Consider the following 13574-nt stretch of genomic DNA (forward strand, 5'->3'; position numbering starts at 1 on the left):
GGGACGAACCCAGCCAACCAATGAGGAGCCAGGAAACACCCAGCCGACCAATGAGGAGCCGGGAGGAGGTCGGGACGGACCAATCAGAAGGCTCGGAGGACCCGTGAGGACCAATCAGAAGCCTTGGAGGACTTTACCTTTGTGCTCGGCGGCGGCGGTGGCCTCGCTCCTCATGGCGCTGCCCACGAAGACCCCGTGGCGCCAGCTGAAGGCCTCGAACACCAAGGGGACCCCTGGGGGGGCATCAATGACGTCATCATGACGTCATCATGACGTCATGATAAGGTCATCAGGGTTTGGGGCTTACCTCGGGGGCGGCGCCCCCCGAAGATGATGGCGTCGATGGGGACCCCCCGGGGGTCCTCCCAGGCCGGGTCCATGATGGGGCACTGCCGGGCGGGGGCGCAGAAGCGGGAGTTGGGGTGGGCGCAGGGCTCGGGGTCGCCTGGATTTTGGGGCGAAAAACGGCAGAAATGGGAGCGGGAAGGAGGAAATAGGCGAAAACGGGAGCGAAAACGACAAAAAAACGGCAAAAATACGCAAAATACGGAAATTTATGCGAATTACGCAAATTTCGAAATTTACGAAAGTTTATTTAAAGATGAAATTCGGAAATTTATTTAAAATTCATAGAAAGTTCGAAAATTTATTTAAATTTTAAAATTGAAAACCAGCAAAAAAATTTAAATTATAAAAAAATAAAAAATTTTATTAAAAAATTATTTTTTTAAAAAAATTTAAAAAATTTTAAAAAATTATTTTTTTTAAATTTAAATTTTTTTAAATTTAAATTTAAAAATTAAAACCTGCAAAAAACTTTAAAGTTTAAAAAAATATTAAAATTTTTTAAAAATTTTTAAAAATTTAAAACCTGCCAAAGTTTAAAATTTTAAAATTTAAGCTTTTAAAAAATTTAAAATCAATTTTTAAAATTTATTTGAATTATGGAGTTTATGCGAACTGGGTAGGTTTGAAAAGGAGAGGTTATGCAGATTTTATGCGAATTACGTAAATTTGCAAATTAGGTGGGTCCGAAAATGGGGAAATATGCAAAATAGTTAAAAATAATTTAATAATTTAATAATTTAATTAAGTAATTTATTTTTGCAAATTAGGTAGGTTCAAAAAGAAGAAAATATGCAAAAAAAGTGTGCAAATTACGTATGTTATGCAAATTAGATGGGATAGAAAAGGAGGAAATTTGTAAATTTATTTAAAATATGCAAATTACGCAAAATATGTCCAATTTTGTGCATTTTTGTGCAATTTTATGCAAATTTATGCAAATTTATATGGGCGGGACTTACTGGGGGACCAGGGTTTGCCCAACCAGGAGGTGAGGGTGACACCGGGGGGCCATAAATAGGACAAAAAGGCAGAATTGTGCAATTTTGTGCAAATTTGTGCAATTTTGCGTAAATGTGTGCAAATTTATGCAAATCTATGCAAATTTATGCAAATTGATATGTGCGGGGCTTACTGGGGGACCATGGCTCACCCAACCAGGAGGTGAGGGTGATGCCGGGGGGGCCATAAATAGGACGAAAAGGCAGAATTGTGCAATTTTGTGCAATTTTGCGTAAATTTGTGCAAATTTGTGCAAATTTGTGCAAAATTATGCAAATTTTTATGGGCGCCCAGGGTTTGCCCAACCAGGAGGTGAGGGTGACGCCGGTGGGCCATAATTAGGAGCAAAAAGGAGGAATTACTTAAAATTAAACAAAATTAAGCCAAATTAAGCCAATTTAAGCCATTCACATAAATTTATGCAAATCTATGCAAATTTATGCAAATTGCTATGGGCAGGGCTTACCAGGAGACCAGGGTTTGCCCAACCAGGAGGTGAGGGTGACACCAGGGTGGCATAATTAGGAGCAAAAAGGGGGAATTATGGAAAATTAAGCCAAATTAAGCCAATTTAAGCCATTTTATGCAAATTTATGCAAATTATGTGGGCGGGGCTTACCCGGTGACCAGGGCTTGCCCAACCAGGAGGTGAGGGTGACGCCGGGGGGGGGGTCATAAATTCGACAAAAAGGCAGATTTGTGCAATTTTGTGCAATTTGTGTAAATTTGCGCCAATTTATGCAAATTTATGCAAATTATGTGGGCGGGGCTTACCCGGCGACCACGGCTTGCCCAACCAGGAGGTGAGGGTGACGCCGGGGGGCGGGGCCTGGTCCAGCCCCTCCCAGTAGACGCCCCCGTCGCTGGTGTGGCCGACGTTGGTGAAGATGGTGTTACGGGACACCGCCGCCATCGCGTTCGGGTTCGTTTTGGGGGAGGTCCCCGGGGCCACCCCAAAAAAGCCACATTCGGGGTTGATGGCGCGGAGCCGACCTGAAAAAGCAGGGAAAAGGGGAAAAAATGAGGAAAAGGAGAAAAAACGGAAAAAAAATGAGGAAAAAGGGGGAAAAATGGAAAAAATGAGAAATTAGGTGAAAAAAGGATAAAAAGGGCAAAAAAAAAACATGAAGAAGGGGAAAAAAGGAGAAAAGAAGGAAAAAAAATGAGGAAAAGGAGAAAAAAGGAAAAAAAATGAGGAAAAGGAGAAAAAACGGAAAAAAAATGAGGAAAAAGGGGGAAAAATGAAAAAAATGAGAAATTAGGTGAAAAAAGGACAAAAAGGGGAAAAAAAAACATGAAGAAGGGAAAAAAAGGAGAAAAGGAAAAAAATGAGGAAAAGGAGGAAAAAAGGAAAAAATGAGGAAAAGGAGAAAAAATGTAAAAAAAATGAGGAAAAGGAGAAAAAAAGGAAAAAAAATGAGGAAATGGAGAAAAAAAGGAAAAAAAATGAGGAAATGGAGAAAAAATTGAAAAAACCATAAATTAGGTGAAAAAAGGATAAAAAGGGCAAAAAAATAACATGAAGAAGGGAAAAAAAGGAGAAGAAAATGGAAAAAGTAAGAAAAGAAGAGAAAAAACGACAAAAAGGGCAAAAAAAACATGAAGAAGGGAAAAAAAGGAGAAAAAATTGAAAAAATAAAAATTAGGTGAAAAAATGATAAAAAGGGCAAAAAAAAACATGAAGAAGGGGAAAAAAGGAGAAACAATGGAAAAAATAAGAAATTAGGTGAAAAAATGACAGAAAGTGAAAAAAAAACATGAAGAAGGGAAAAAAAGGAGAAAAAAATGGAAAAATAAGAAATTAAGTGGAAAAATGAGAAAAAGGGCAAAAAGAAACATGAAGAAGGGAAAAAAAGGAGAAACAATGGAAAAAATGAGAAATTAGGTGAAAAAACGACAAAAAGGGCAAAAAAAAAACATGAAAAAGGGAAAAAAGGAGAAAAAAATGGAAAAATAAGAAATTAAGTGGAAAAATGAGAAGAAGTGAAAAAAAAACAGGAAGAAGGTAAAAAAGGAGAAAAAATGAAAAAAAAAGAAATTAGGTGAAAAAACGATAAAAAGGGCAAAAAAAACATGAAGAAGGGGAAAAAAGGAGAAAAAAAGGAATAAAAATGAGGAAAAGGAGAAAAAACGGAAAAAAAATGAGGAAAAGGTGGAAAAATGGAAAAAAATGAGAAATTAGGTGAAAAAAGGATAAAAAGGGCAAAAAAAAACATGAAGAAGGGAAAAAAATTAGGAAAGAATGGAAAAAATAAGAAAAGAAGTGAAAAAATGACAGAAAGTGAAAAAAAAAAAAACAAGAAATAAGGGGAAAAAAGAGAAAAAAATGGAAAAAATAAGAAATTAAGTGAAAAAACGATAAAGAGGGCAAAAAAATGATCTTCATGAAGACAATGACCAAGAACTAAGATATGGAGATCCGCCAATATCACGACATCAAAAACGGCACTTTTGGGGTTTTTGAGGTCCAAAAACCCAAATTTTTGTGGTCTTCATGAAAAAAAACACCCAAAAGCCCCCAAAAGCCATGGTCTTCATGAAGAAGACCACCAAGAAGACCCCAAAACCCAACCACCCATGGTCATCATGAAGAGGACGTCCAAGAAGACCCAAAAAACCATGATTTTCAAGAAGACGATGACCAAGAAGAACCAAAATATGGAGATCCACTAACTTTAGGACATCAAAAATGGAATTTTTGGGGTTTTTGAGGTCCAAAAACTTAAATTTTTGTGGTCTTCATGAAAAAGACAACCAAGAAGACCCCAAAACCCATGGCCTTCATGAAGAGAACGTCCAAGAAGAACGAAAATACGGAGATCCACCAACTTTTTGACATCAAAAACGGCACTTTTGGGTTTTTTGAGGTCCAAAAACCCCAATTTTTGAAAATTTTTGAACAAAAACCCACCCAAAAGACCCCAAAAGCCAACCATCCATGGTCATCATGAAGAAGATGTCCAAGAAGACCCAAAATACGGAGATCCACCAACTTTTTGACATCAAAAATGGAACTTTTGGGTTTTTTGAGGTCCGAAAACCCCAATTTTTGCATTTTTTTGCCCAAAACCCACCCAAAATCCCCCAAAATCCACCCCCCAGAAGTGGTGATCCAGAAGAGGATGAAGACAACATCCAAGAAGAACCAAAATATGGAGATCCATCAACTTTTTGACATGAAAAACGGAACTTTTGGGGTTTTTGAGGTCCAAAATCCCAAATATCTATATTTTTGATGAAGAAAAGCACCCAAAAGACCCCAAAACCCAACCACCCATGGTCATCATGAAGAGGACGTCCAAGAAGACCCAAAACAATGTGATCTTCATGAAGAAGACCAAGAAGAACCAAAATATGGAGATCCACCAAGTTGGGGACATCAAAAATGGAACTTTTGGGGTTTTTGAGGTCCAAAAACTTAAATTTTTGTGGTCTTCATGAAAAAGATGACCAAGAAGACCCCAAAACCCTCTTCATAATGACCATGGGTGGTTGGAAGACCTCAAGAAGACCAAATTATGGAGATCCATCAACTTTTTGACATCAAAAACGGCACTTTTGGGTTTTTTGAGGTCCGAAAACCCCAATTTTTGAAAATTTTTGACCAAAACCCACCCAAAATCCCCCAAAATCCACCCCCCAGAAGTGGTGATCCAAAGGGGATGAAGACAACGTCCAAGAAGACCCAAAATACGGAGATCCACCAACTTTTTGACATCAAAAATGGAACTTTTGGGTTTTTTGAGGTCCGAAAACCCACATTTTTAATTTTTTTTGACCAAAAACCCACCCAAAAGCCCCCAAAAGCCATGGTCTTCATGAAGAAGACCACCAAGAAGACCCCAAAACCCAACCACTCATGGTCATCGCGAAGAGGACGTCCAAGAAGAACCAAAATACAGAGATCCACCAACTTTTTGACACCAAAAACGGAACTTTTGGTTTTTTGAGGTCCAAAAACCCCAATTTTTGAAGATTTTTGACCAAAAACCCACCCAAAAGACCCCTAAACCCACCTACCCATGGTCATCATGAAGAGGATGACCAAGAAGACCCAAAAAAACATGATTTTCAAGAAGATGATGACAAAGAACAAAAATATGGAGATCCACCAACATCACGACATCAAAAATGGATATTTTTGGGTTTTTGAGGTCCAAAAACTTAAATTTTTGTGGTCTTCATGAAGAAGATGACCAAGAAGACCCCAAAACCCATGGCCTTCATGAAGAGAACGTCCAAGAAGAACGAAAATATGGAGATCCACCAACTTTTTGACACCAAAAACGGCACTTTTGGGGTTTTTAAGGTCCGAAAACCCCAATTTTTGATTTTTTTTGCCCAAATCCCCCCCGAAATCCCCCAAAATCCCACCTTCGTCGTCGAACTTCATCCAGGCGATGTCGTCGCCCACGCAGTGCACGCGCCAGCCGGGCAGGGCGGGGCTCAGCATGGCCAAATTGGTTTTGCCGCAGGCGCTGGGGAAGGCGGCGGCCATGTAGCGCTTCCGGCCGCTGGGGGACGTCACCCCCAAAATCTGGGGGGGGGGGGGGGGGGGAGGGGGTCAGCGCCACGGGGGGGAACCCCAAAAATCCCAAATCCAGCAGAAACGGCCCCAAAACCAACCCCAGAAGCACAAAGGCGGCAGAAATGGCCCCAAATCCAGCAGAAATGGCCCCAAAGCTGCCCAAAATGGCCCCAAATCCAGCAGAAATGGTCCCAAATCCACCCCCAGAAGCCCAAAGCCACCCAAAATGGTCCTAAAGCCACCCAAAACGGCCCCAAATCCAGCCCCCAGAACCCCAAAGCCACAAGAAATGGCCCCAAATCCACCAGAAATGGCCCCAAAGACACCCAAAACAGCCCCAAAGACAACCCCAGAAGCCAAATCCGCTCAAAACGGCCCCAAAGACACCAAAAACAGCCCTAAATCCAGGAGAAATGGCCCCAAATCCACCCCCAGAACCCCAAATCCAACAGAAATGGCCCCAAATCCACGAGAAATGGTCCCAAATCCACCCAAAACCACCCCAAATCCACCAGAAATGGCCCCAGCCCCAAAGCCACCCCCAGAACCCCAAAGCCACCCAAAACAGCCCCAAACCCACCCGAAACCACCCCAAATTCACCAGAAAACTCCCCAAATCCACCCCTGGAACCCTAAAGCCACCAGAAATGGCCCCAAATCCACACCCCCAAAGTCCAAAGCCACCCAAAACGGCCCCAAAACCACCTCCAGAACCCCAAAGGCACCCGAAACGGCCCCAAACCCAACCCCAGAAGCACAAAGGCAGCAGAAACGGCCCCAAATCCACCAGAAATGGCCCCAAATCCACCCCCCAGAACCCCAAAGGCACCCGAAACAGCCCCAAATCCAGCAGAAATGGCCCCAAAGACAAGCCCAGGAGCCAGATCTGCTCAAAATGGCCCCAAAGACACCAAAAACGGCCTCAAATCCAGTAGAAATGGCCCCAAATCCACCAGAAACGGCCCCAAATCCGCCCCCCAGGACCCCAAATTCACCAGATATGGCCCCAAATTCATCAGAAATGACCCCAAATCCACAACCCAGAAGCCCATATCCACCAAAAACGGCCCCAAAGACACCCAAAACGGCCCCAAATTCATCAGAAATGACCCCAAATCCACAAGAAACCCACCAAATCCACCCCCCAGAACCCCAAAGGCACCCAAAACAGCCCCAAATCCAGCAGAAATGGCCCCAAAGACAAGCCCAGGAGCTAAATCTGCTCAAAACGGCCCCAAAGACACCAAAAATGGCCCTAAATCCAGTAGAAACGGCCCCAAATCCACCCCCAGAAGCCCAAAGACAACAGAAAAGGTCCCAAAGCCACCTAAAATGGCCCCAAATCCACCCCCAGAACCCCAAATCCAACAGAAATGGCCCCAAATCCACGAGAAATGGTCCCAAATCCAGCAGAAATGGTCCCAAATCCACCCAAAACCACCCCAAAACCACCAGAAATGGTCCCAAATCCACCAGAAATGGCCCCAGCCCCAAAGCCACCCCCAGAACCCCAAAGCCACCCAAAACAGCCCCAAACCCACCCAAAACCACCCCAAATTCACCAGAAAACTCCCCAAATCCACCCCTGGAACCCTAAAGCCACCAGAAATGGCCCCAAATCCACACCCCCAAAGTCCAAAGCCACCCAAAACGGCCCCAAAACCACCTCCAGAACCCCAAAGGCACCCGAAACGGCCCCAAAGACAAGCCCAGAAGCACAAAGCCACCCAAAATGGTCCTAAAGCCACCCAAAACAGTCCTAAAGCCACCCAAAACGGCCCCAAATCCAGCCCCCAGAACCCCAAATCCACCAGAAATGGTCCCAAATCCAACCCCAGAAGCCCTAAGCCACCCAAAACGGCCCCAAATCCAGCAGAAATGGCCCCAAAGACAAGCCCAGGAGCTAAATCTGCTCAAAATGGTCTCAAAGACACCAAAAATGGCCCCAAAGCCACCAGAAACGGCCCCAAATTCATCAGAAATGACCCCAAATCCACAAGAAACCCACCAAATCCACCCCCCAGAACCCCAAAGGCACCCAAAACAGCCCCAAATCCAGCAGAAATGGCCCCAAAGACAAGCCCAGGAGCTAAATCTGCTCAAAATGGTCTCAAAGACACCAAAAATGGCCCTAAATCCAGTAGAAATGGCCCCAAATCCACCAGAAACGGCCCCAAATCCACCCCCCAGGACCCCAAATTCACCAGAAATGGCCCCAAATCCACCCCCCAGAACCCTAAAGCCACCCAAAAAAGCCCCAAATCCACCCCCAGAAGCCCAAAGCCACCAGAAATGGCCCCAAAGCCAACCCCAGAACCCAAATCTGCTCAAAACAGCCCCAAAGACACCAAAAACGGCCCCAAAAGCACCAGAAATGGCCCCAAAGCCAACCCCAGAAGCCCTAAGCCACCCAAAACAGCCCCAAATCCAGCAGAAATGGCCCCAAAAACTTCAAAACCACCCCAAAATCAACCCAGATCCTCAAAAAAACAAAATCCCATGATTTCACCCCAAAACCACCCTAAACTCACCTGATCTTCTCCAAAACTCACAATCCACTCCCATTTACCGTAATGACCAACAAGAACCCAACGAAACCCAACGGAGACCCCAAAACACCTCAAAAACACCCCAAAAAAGAATAGGACCACCCCAAAAAAACATAAAAAAACTAAAAAACCATGAATTTCCCCCCAAAATCACCCCAAACCTACCTGATGTTCTCCAAAACCTGCAATCTACTCCTAACCACCATAAAACCCAACGGAAACCCAACGCAACCCAACAAAGACCCCAAAACACCTCAAAACCACCCCAAAATTGACTCAACCTTCAAAAACCCCAAAACCCCGTGATTTCACCCCAAAAAGGCCCCACCAGCATGTGCTCGGCCAGCCACCCTTCCTCCCGGGCCATGCTGGAGGCGATGCGCAGATAAAGAACGGGATCAGAAGACAAAACCCCAAGAAAAGCATGAATCCACCCCAAAACCGACCCCAAAATTAACCCAAATCCTCAAAAACCCCAAAATCCCATGATTTCACCCCAAAAAACCCCTAAACTCACCTGATGTTCTCCAAATCCCGAAGTCCACTCCCAACCACCCAAATGGAAAAACCCAACGGAAAAACCCAAAACCCAACAGAAACCCAACAAAAACCCCAAATGACATCCAAAACACCCCAAAATCAACCCAAATCCTCAAAAAAAAACAAAATCCCATGATTTCACCCCAAAAACACCATAAACTCACCTGATCTTCTCCAAATCCTGCATTTCACTCCCATTCACCGTAACGCCCAACGGAAACCCAACGCAACCCAACAAAGACCCCAAATGACACCAAAAACACCCCAAAAAAGAACCAGATGATAAGAAACCCCAAAATCCCATGATTTCACCCCAAAAAAGCCCTACACTCACCTGATATTCTCCAAATCCCAAAGTCCACTCCCAACCACCCAAATGGAAAAACCCAACGGAAAAACCCAAGACCCAACGGAAACCCAACGGAGACCCCAAATGACATCAGAAACACCCCAAAATCAACCCAAATCCTCAAAAAAAAACAAAATCCCATGATTTCACCCCAAAAACACAATAAACTCACCTGATCTTCTCCAAAACCCACAATCTACTCCTATTCACCGTAACGCCCAACGGAAACCCAACGCAACCCAACGAAGACCCCAAAACACCTCAAAACCACCCCAAAACCAACCCAGATCCTCAAAAAACCCCAAAACCCCATGATTTCACCCTAAAAAAACCCTATACTCACCTGATGTTCTCCAAATCCCAAAGTCCACTCCCAAGCACCATAAAACCCAATGGAAACCCAACGCAACCCAACAAAGACCCCAAAACACCTCAAAACCACCCCAAAATTGACCTGGATCCTCAAAAAAAAACAAAATCCCATGATTTCACCCCAAAACCACCCTATACTCACCTGATGTTCTCCATATCTGAAGGTCCACTCCCAAGCACCATAAAACCCAACGGAAACCCAACGCAACCCAACAAAGACCCCAAAACACCTCAAAACCACCCCAAAATCGAGCTGGATCCTCAAAAAAAACCAAAATCCCATGATTTCACCCCAAAAAACCCCTATACTCACCTGATGTTCTCCAAATCCCGAAGTCCACTCCCAAGCACCATAAAACCCAATGGAAACCCAACGCAACCCAACAAAGACCCCAAAACACCTCAAAACCACCCCAAAAAAGAACCAGATGATAAGAAACCCCAAAATCCCATGATTTCACCCCAATAAAACCCTATACTTACCTGATGTTCTCCAAAACCCACAATCTACTCCTAACCACCATAAAACCCAACGGAAACCCAACGCAACCCAACAAAGACCCCAAAACACCTCAAAACCACCCCAAAATGGACTCAATCTTCAAAAACCCCAAAACTAGGGGATTTCACCCCAAAAAGGCCCCACCAGCATGTGCTCGGCCAGCCACCCCTCCTCGCGGGCCATGCTGGAGGCGATGCGCAGGGCGAAGCACTTCTTGCCCAGCAGGGAGTTGCCCCCGTAGCCGCTGCCGAAGGAGGCGATGCGCCGCTCCGCGGGCACGTGGGCCACCAGGGTGCGCTCGGGGTCACACGGCCACCCGTTGACAAGGGGTTCTACAAAAAAAGAAAGAGTTTTTGGGGTGAATTCAGGGTTTTTTGGGGTTTTTGCGTTTTTTTTCTGGCATTTTTTGTGATTTTTTTACGGGTTTTGGGGGGTTTTTGGGTGTTTTGGGGTGTTTTAGGGGGTTTTGGGGACACTAGGGTCCTCGCAAGGCTACCCATTAACCCAGCGTTCTGTAAAAAAAAAAAAAAAAATTTTGGGGTAAATTCAGGCGTTTTTGGGATTTTTGCGTTTTTTTGCGTTTTTTGCGTTTTTTTTTTTTTTCTCGTGTTTTTAGGGTTTTTATAGAGGGTTTTGGACCACCAAGGTCCTCGCGGGGTCACCAATTGACCAGAGGTTCTGCCAAAGAAAAAAGGGAGTCAAGTTTTGGGGCGGAAAGAGGGGTTTTTAGGGGTTTTTGCTATTTTTGGCTTTTTATTGCGTTTCTTTGCGAGGTTTTTGTGGGTTTGGGGGTGTTTTAGGGGGTTTTGGGGGGTTTTGGGGACACCAGGGTCCTCGCAAGGCTACCCATTAACCCAGGGTTCTGTAAAAAAAAAAAAAAAATTTGGGGTAAATTCAGGCGTTTTTGGGATTTTTGCGATTTTTGCTTTTTTTTATCCATTTTTTTGATTTTTTCTCGTGTTTTTAGGGGTTTCTTAGGGGGTTTTGGGCCACCAGGGTACGCTCGGGGTCACACGGCCACCCGTTGACAAGGGGCTCTGCCAAAAAAAGAAAGAGTTTTTGGGGTGAATTCAGCGTTTTGGGGGGTTTTTGGCTTTTTTTTTGGCTTTTTTTTGGCGTTTTTGGGGAGTTTTTTGCAGGTTTGGGGGGGTTTTGTGGGTGTTTTTGCCTGTTTTGGGGTGATTTGGGGGCGGTTTTGCCTGTTTTGGGGCGTTTTTTGGGCGTTTTTGCGTTTTTATGGGTGTTTTTTGGGTGTTTTTGCACGTTTATGGGCATTTCTTGGGCGTTTTGTGGCGTTTTTGCGTGTTTTGGGCATTTCTTGGGCGTTTCTGCGCGTCGTGGGGTGTTTCTCAGGCATTTTTGCACGTTTTGGGGCGTTTCTGCATGTTTATGGGTGTTTCTTGTGCGTTTTGGGCCGTTTTTGCGCGTTTAGGGGCATTTCTTGGGCGTTTCTCTGGCGTTTTTGTGTGTTTCTTGGGCATTTTTGAGCTTTTACGGGCATTTCTTGGGCGTTTTTGCACGTTTCTTGGGCATTTTGGGGTGTTTGGGGGCATTTTGGGGCGTTTCTTGGGCGTTTTAGTGCATTTTTGCACGCTTTTGAGTGTTTTTTGGGTGTTTTTGCGCGTTTTTGGGCGTTTCTTGGGCATTTTTGTGCGTTTTTGCACACTTTTGAGCGTTTCTTGGGCGTTTGTGCACGATTTTTAGCATTTCTTGGGCGTTTTTGAGCGTTTCTGCGTGGTTTTGGCTGTTTCTTGGGTGTTTCTGCGTGGTTTTGGGCGTTTCTCTGTGTTTTTGGGGGGTTTTTGCACGTTTCTTGGGTGTTTATGGGCGTTTTTGGGGTGTTTTTGCATGTTTTTGAACATTTTTGCGTTTTTGGGAGTTTCTTGGGCATTTCTTGGGCGTTTTTGCACGTTTAGGGGCATTTCTTGGGCGTTTTTCTGCGTTTATGGGCGTTTCTTGGGCGTTTTTGCCCGTCTTTGGGTACTTTGGGGTAGTTTTGGGGCATTTTGGGTCGTTTTAGTTTGGGTTTGGGTCACTTTGGGTCGCTTTGGAGTGTTTTGGGGCGTTTTAGCGTGTTTATGGGTGTTTTGGGGGCGTTTTTTCATGGTTTTGGGAGTTTCTTGGGCGTTTTTTTGTGTTTTGGGGTATTTTTGAGTGTTTTTGCGCGTTTTTGGGTGTTTCTTTGGTGTTTTTGCCTGTTTTGGGGTATTTCTTGGGCGTTTTTGCGCGTTTTTAGGCGTTTCTTGGGCATTTTTGTGCGTTTTTGCCCGTTTGAGGGTGTTTCTTGGTCGTTTTTGCGCGTTTAGGGGCGTTTTTGCGCGTTTCTTGGGCGTTTTTCGTGTTTTGGGGTGTTTTTGAGTGTTTTTGCGCGTTTTTGGGCATTTTTGTGCGTTTCTTTGGCGTTTTTGCCTGTTTTGGGGTATTTCTTGGGCGTTTATGGGCGTTTTGGGGATTTTCTTGGGTGTTTTTGCGCGTTTAGGGGCATTTCTTGGGCGTTTTTGCGCGTTTAGGGGCGTTTTTGTGCGTTTCTTGGGCGTTTTTGCCCGTTTTCGGGTATTTTTGGGGCGTTTTTGGGCTCACCTTTCAGCGGCAGGGGCCGGCCGACGGAGTGGAGGCAGCGGACGAAGTCCCCGGCGGCCAGCGAGGGGAAGATCTGGTGGCCCACGCGGGTCATGATGCGCATGGAGGCCACGACGTAGGGCGAGTCGGTCAGCTGCACGCCCGCCTTGGCCTTTTGGGGGGGTTTGGGGGAGTTTTGGGGCATTTTGGGTCGTTTTAGTTTGGGTTTGGGTCACTTTGGAGTGTTTTGGGGTGTTTTAGCGCGTTTATGGGTGTTTTGTGGGCGTTTTTGCATGTTTTGGGGAGTTTCTTGGGCATTTTTTTGTGTTTTGGGGTGTTTTTCAGTGTTTTGGGGCGTTTTTGGGCGTTTCTTTGGTGTTTTTGCCTGTTTTGGGGTATTTCTTGGGCGTTTTTGCGCGTTTTTAGGTGTTTCTTGGGCATTTTTGTGCGTTTTTGTCCGTTTGAGGGTGTTTCTTGGGCGTTTTTGCGCGTTTAGGGGCGTTTCTTGGGCGTTTTTGCGCGTTTAGGGGCGTTTCTTGGGCGTTTTTGCGCGTTTAGGGGCGTTTTTGTGCGTTTCTTGGGCGTTTTTGCCCGTTTTCGGGTATTTTTGGGGCGTTTTTGGGCTCACCTTTCAGCGGCAGGGGCCGGCCGACGGAGTGGAGGCAGCGGACGAAGTCCCCGGCGGCCAGCGAGGGGAAGATCTGGTGGCCCACGCGGGTCATGATGCGCATGGAGGCCACGACGTAGGGCGAGTCGGTCAGCTGCACGCCCGCCTTGGCCTTTTGGGGGGGTTTGGGGGAGTTTTGGGGCATTTTGGGTCGTTTTAGT

General features: G+C 45.2%; 1 protein-coding gene across 1 annotated transcript in view; it reads right to left on the reverse strand.

Moving 5' to 3' along the window:
* Positions 1-13574, reverse strand: part of LOC119717072 (phosphoenolpyruvate carboxykinase [GTP], mitochondrial-like) — a 28721-nt gene that overhangs the window by 1434 nt on the left and 13713 nt on the right. The window contains exons 5-9 of the mRNA XM_072029802.1: positions 10332-10519; positions 5722-5884; positions 2122-2340; positions 308-445; positions 138-233 (exon numbers count right to left, since the gene is read on the reverse strand). Coding sequence (XP_071885903.1) covers positions 138-233; positions 308-445; positions 2122-2340; positions 5722-5884; positions 10332-10519 — 804 coding nt within the window. The remainder of the gene's footprint in view (positions 1-137; positions 234-307; positions 446-2121; positions 2341-5721; positions 5885-10331; positions 10520-13574) is intronic.

Source organism: Anas platyrhynchos, chromosome 31 (assembly GCF_047663525.1).
Source record: "Anas platyrhynchos isolate ZD024472 breed Pekin duck chromosome 31, IASCAAS_PekinDuck_T2T, whole genome shotgun sequence".
Classification (NCBI taxonomy): domain Eukaryota; kingdom Metazoa; phylum Chordata; class Aves; order Anseriformes; family Anatidae; genus Anas; species Anas platyrhynchos.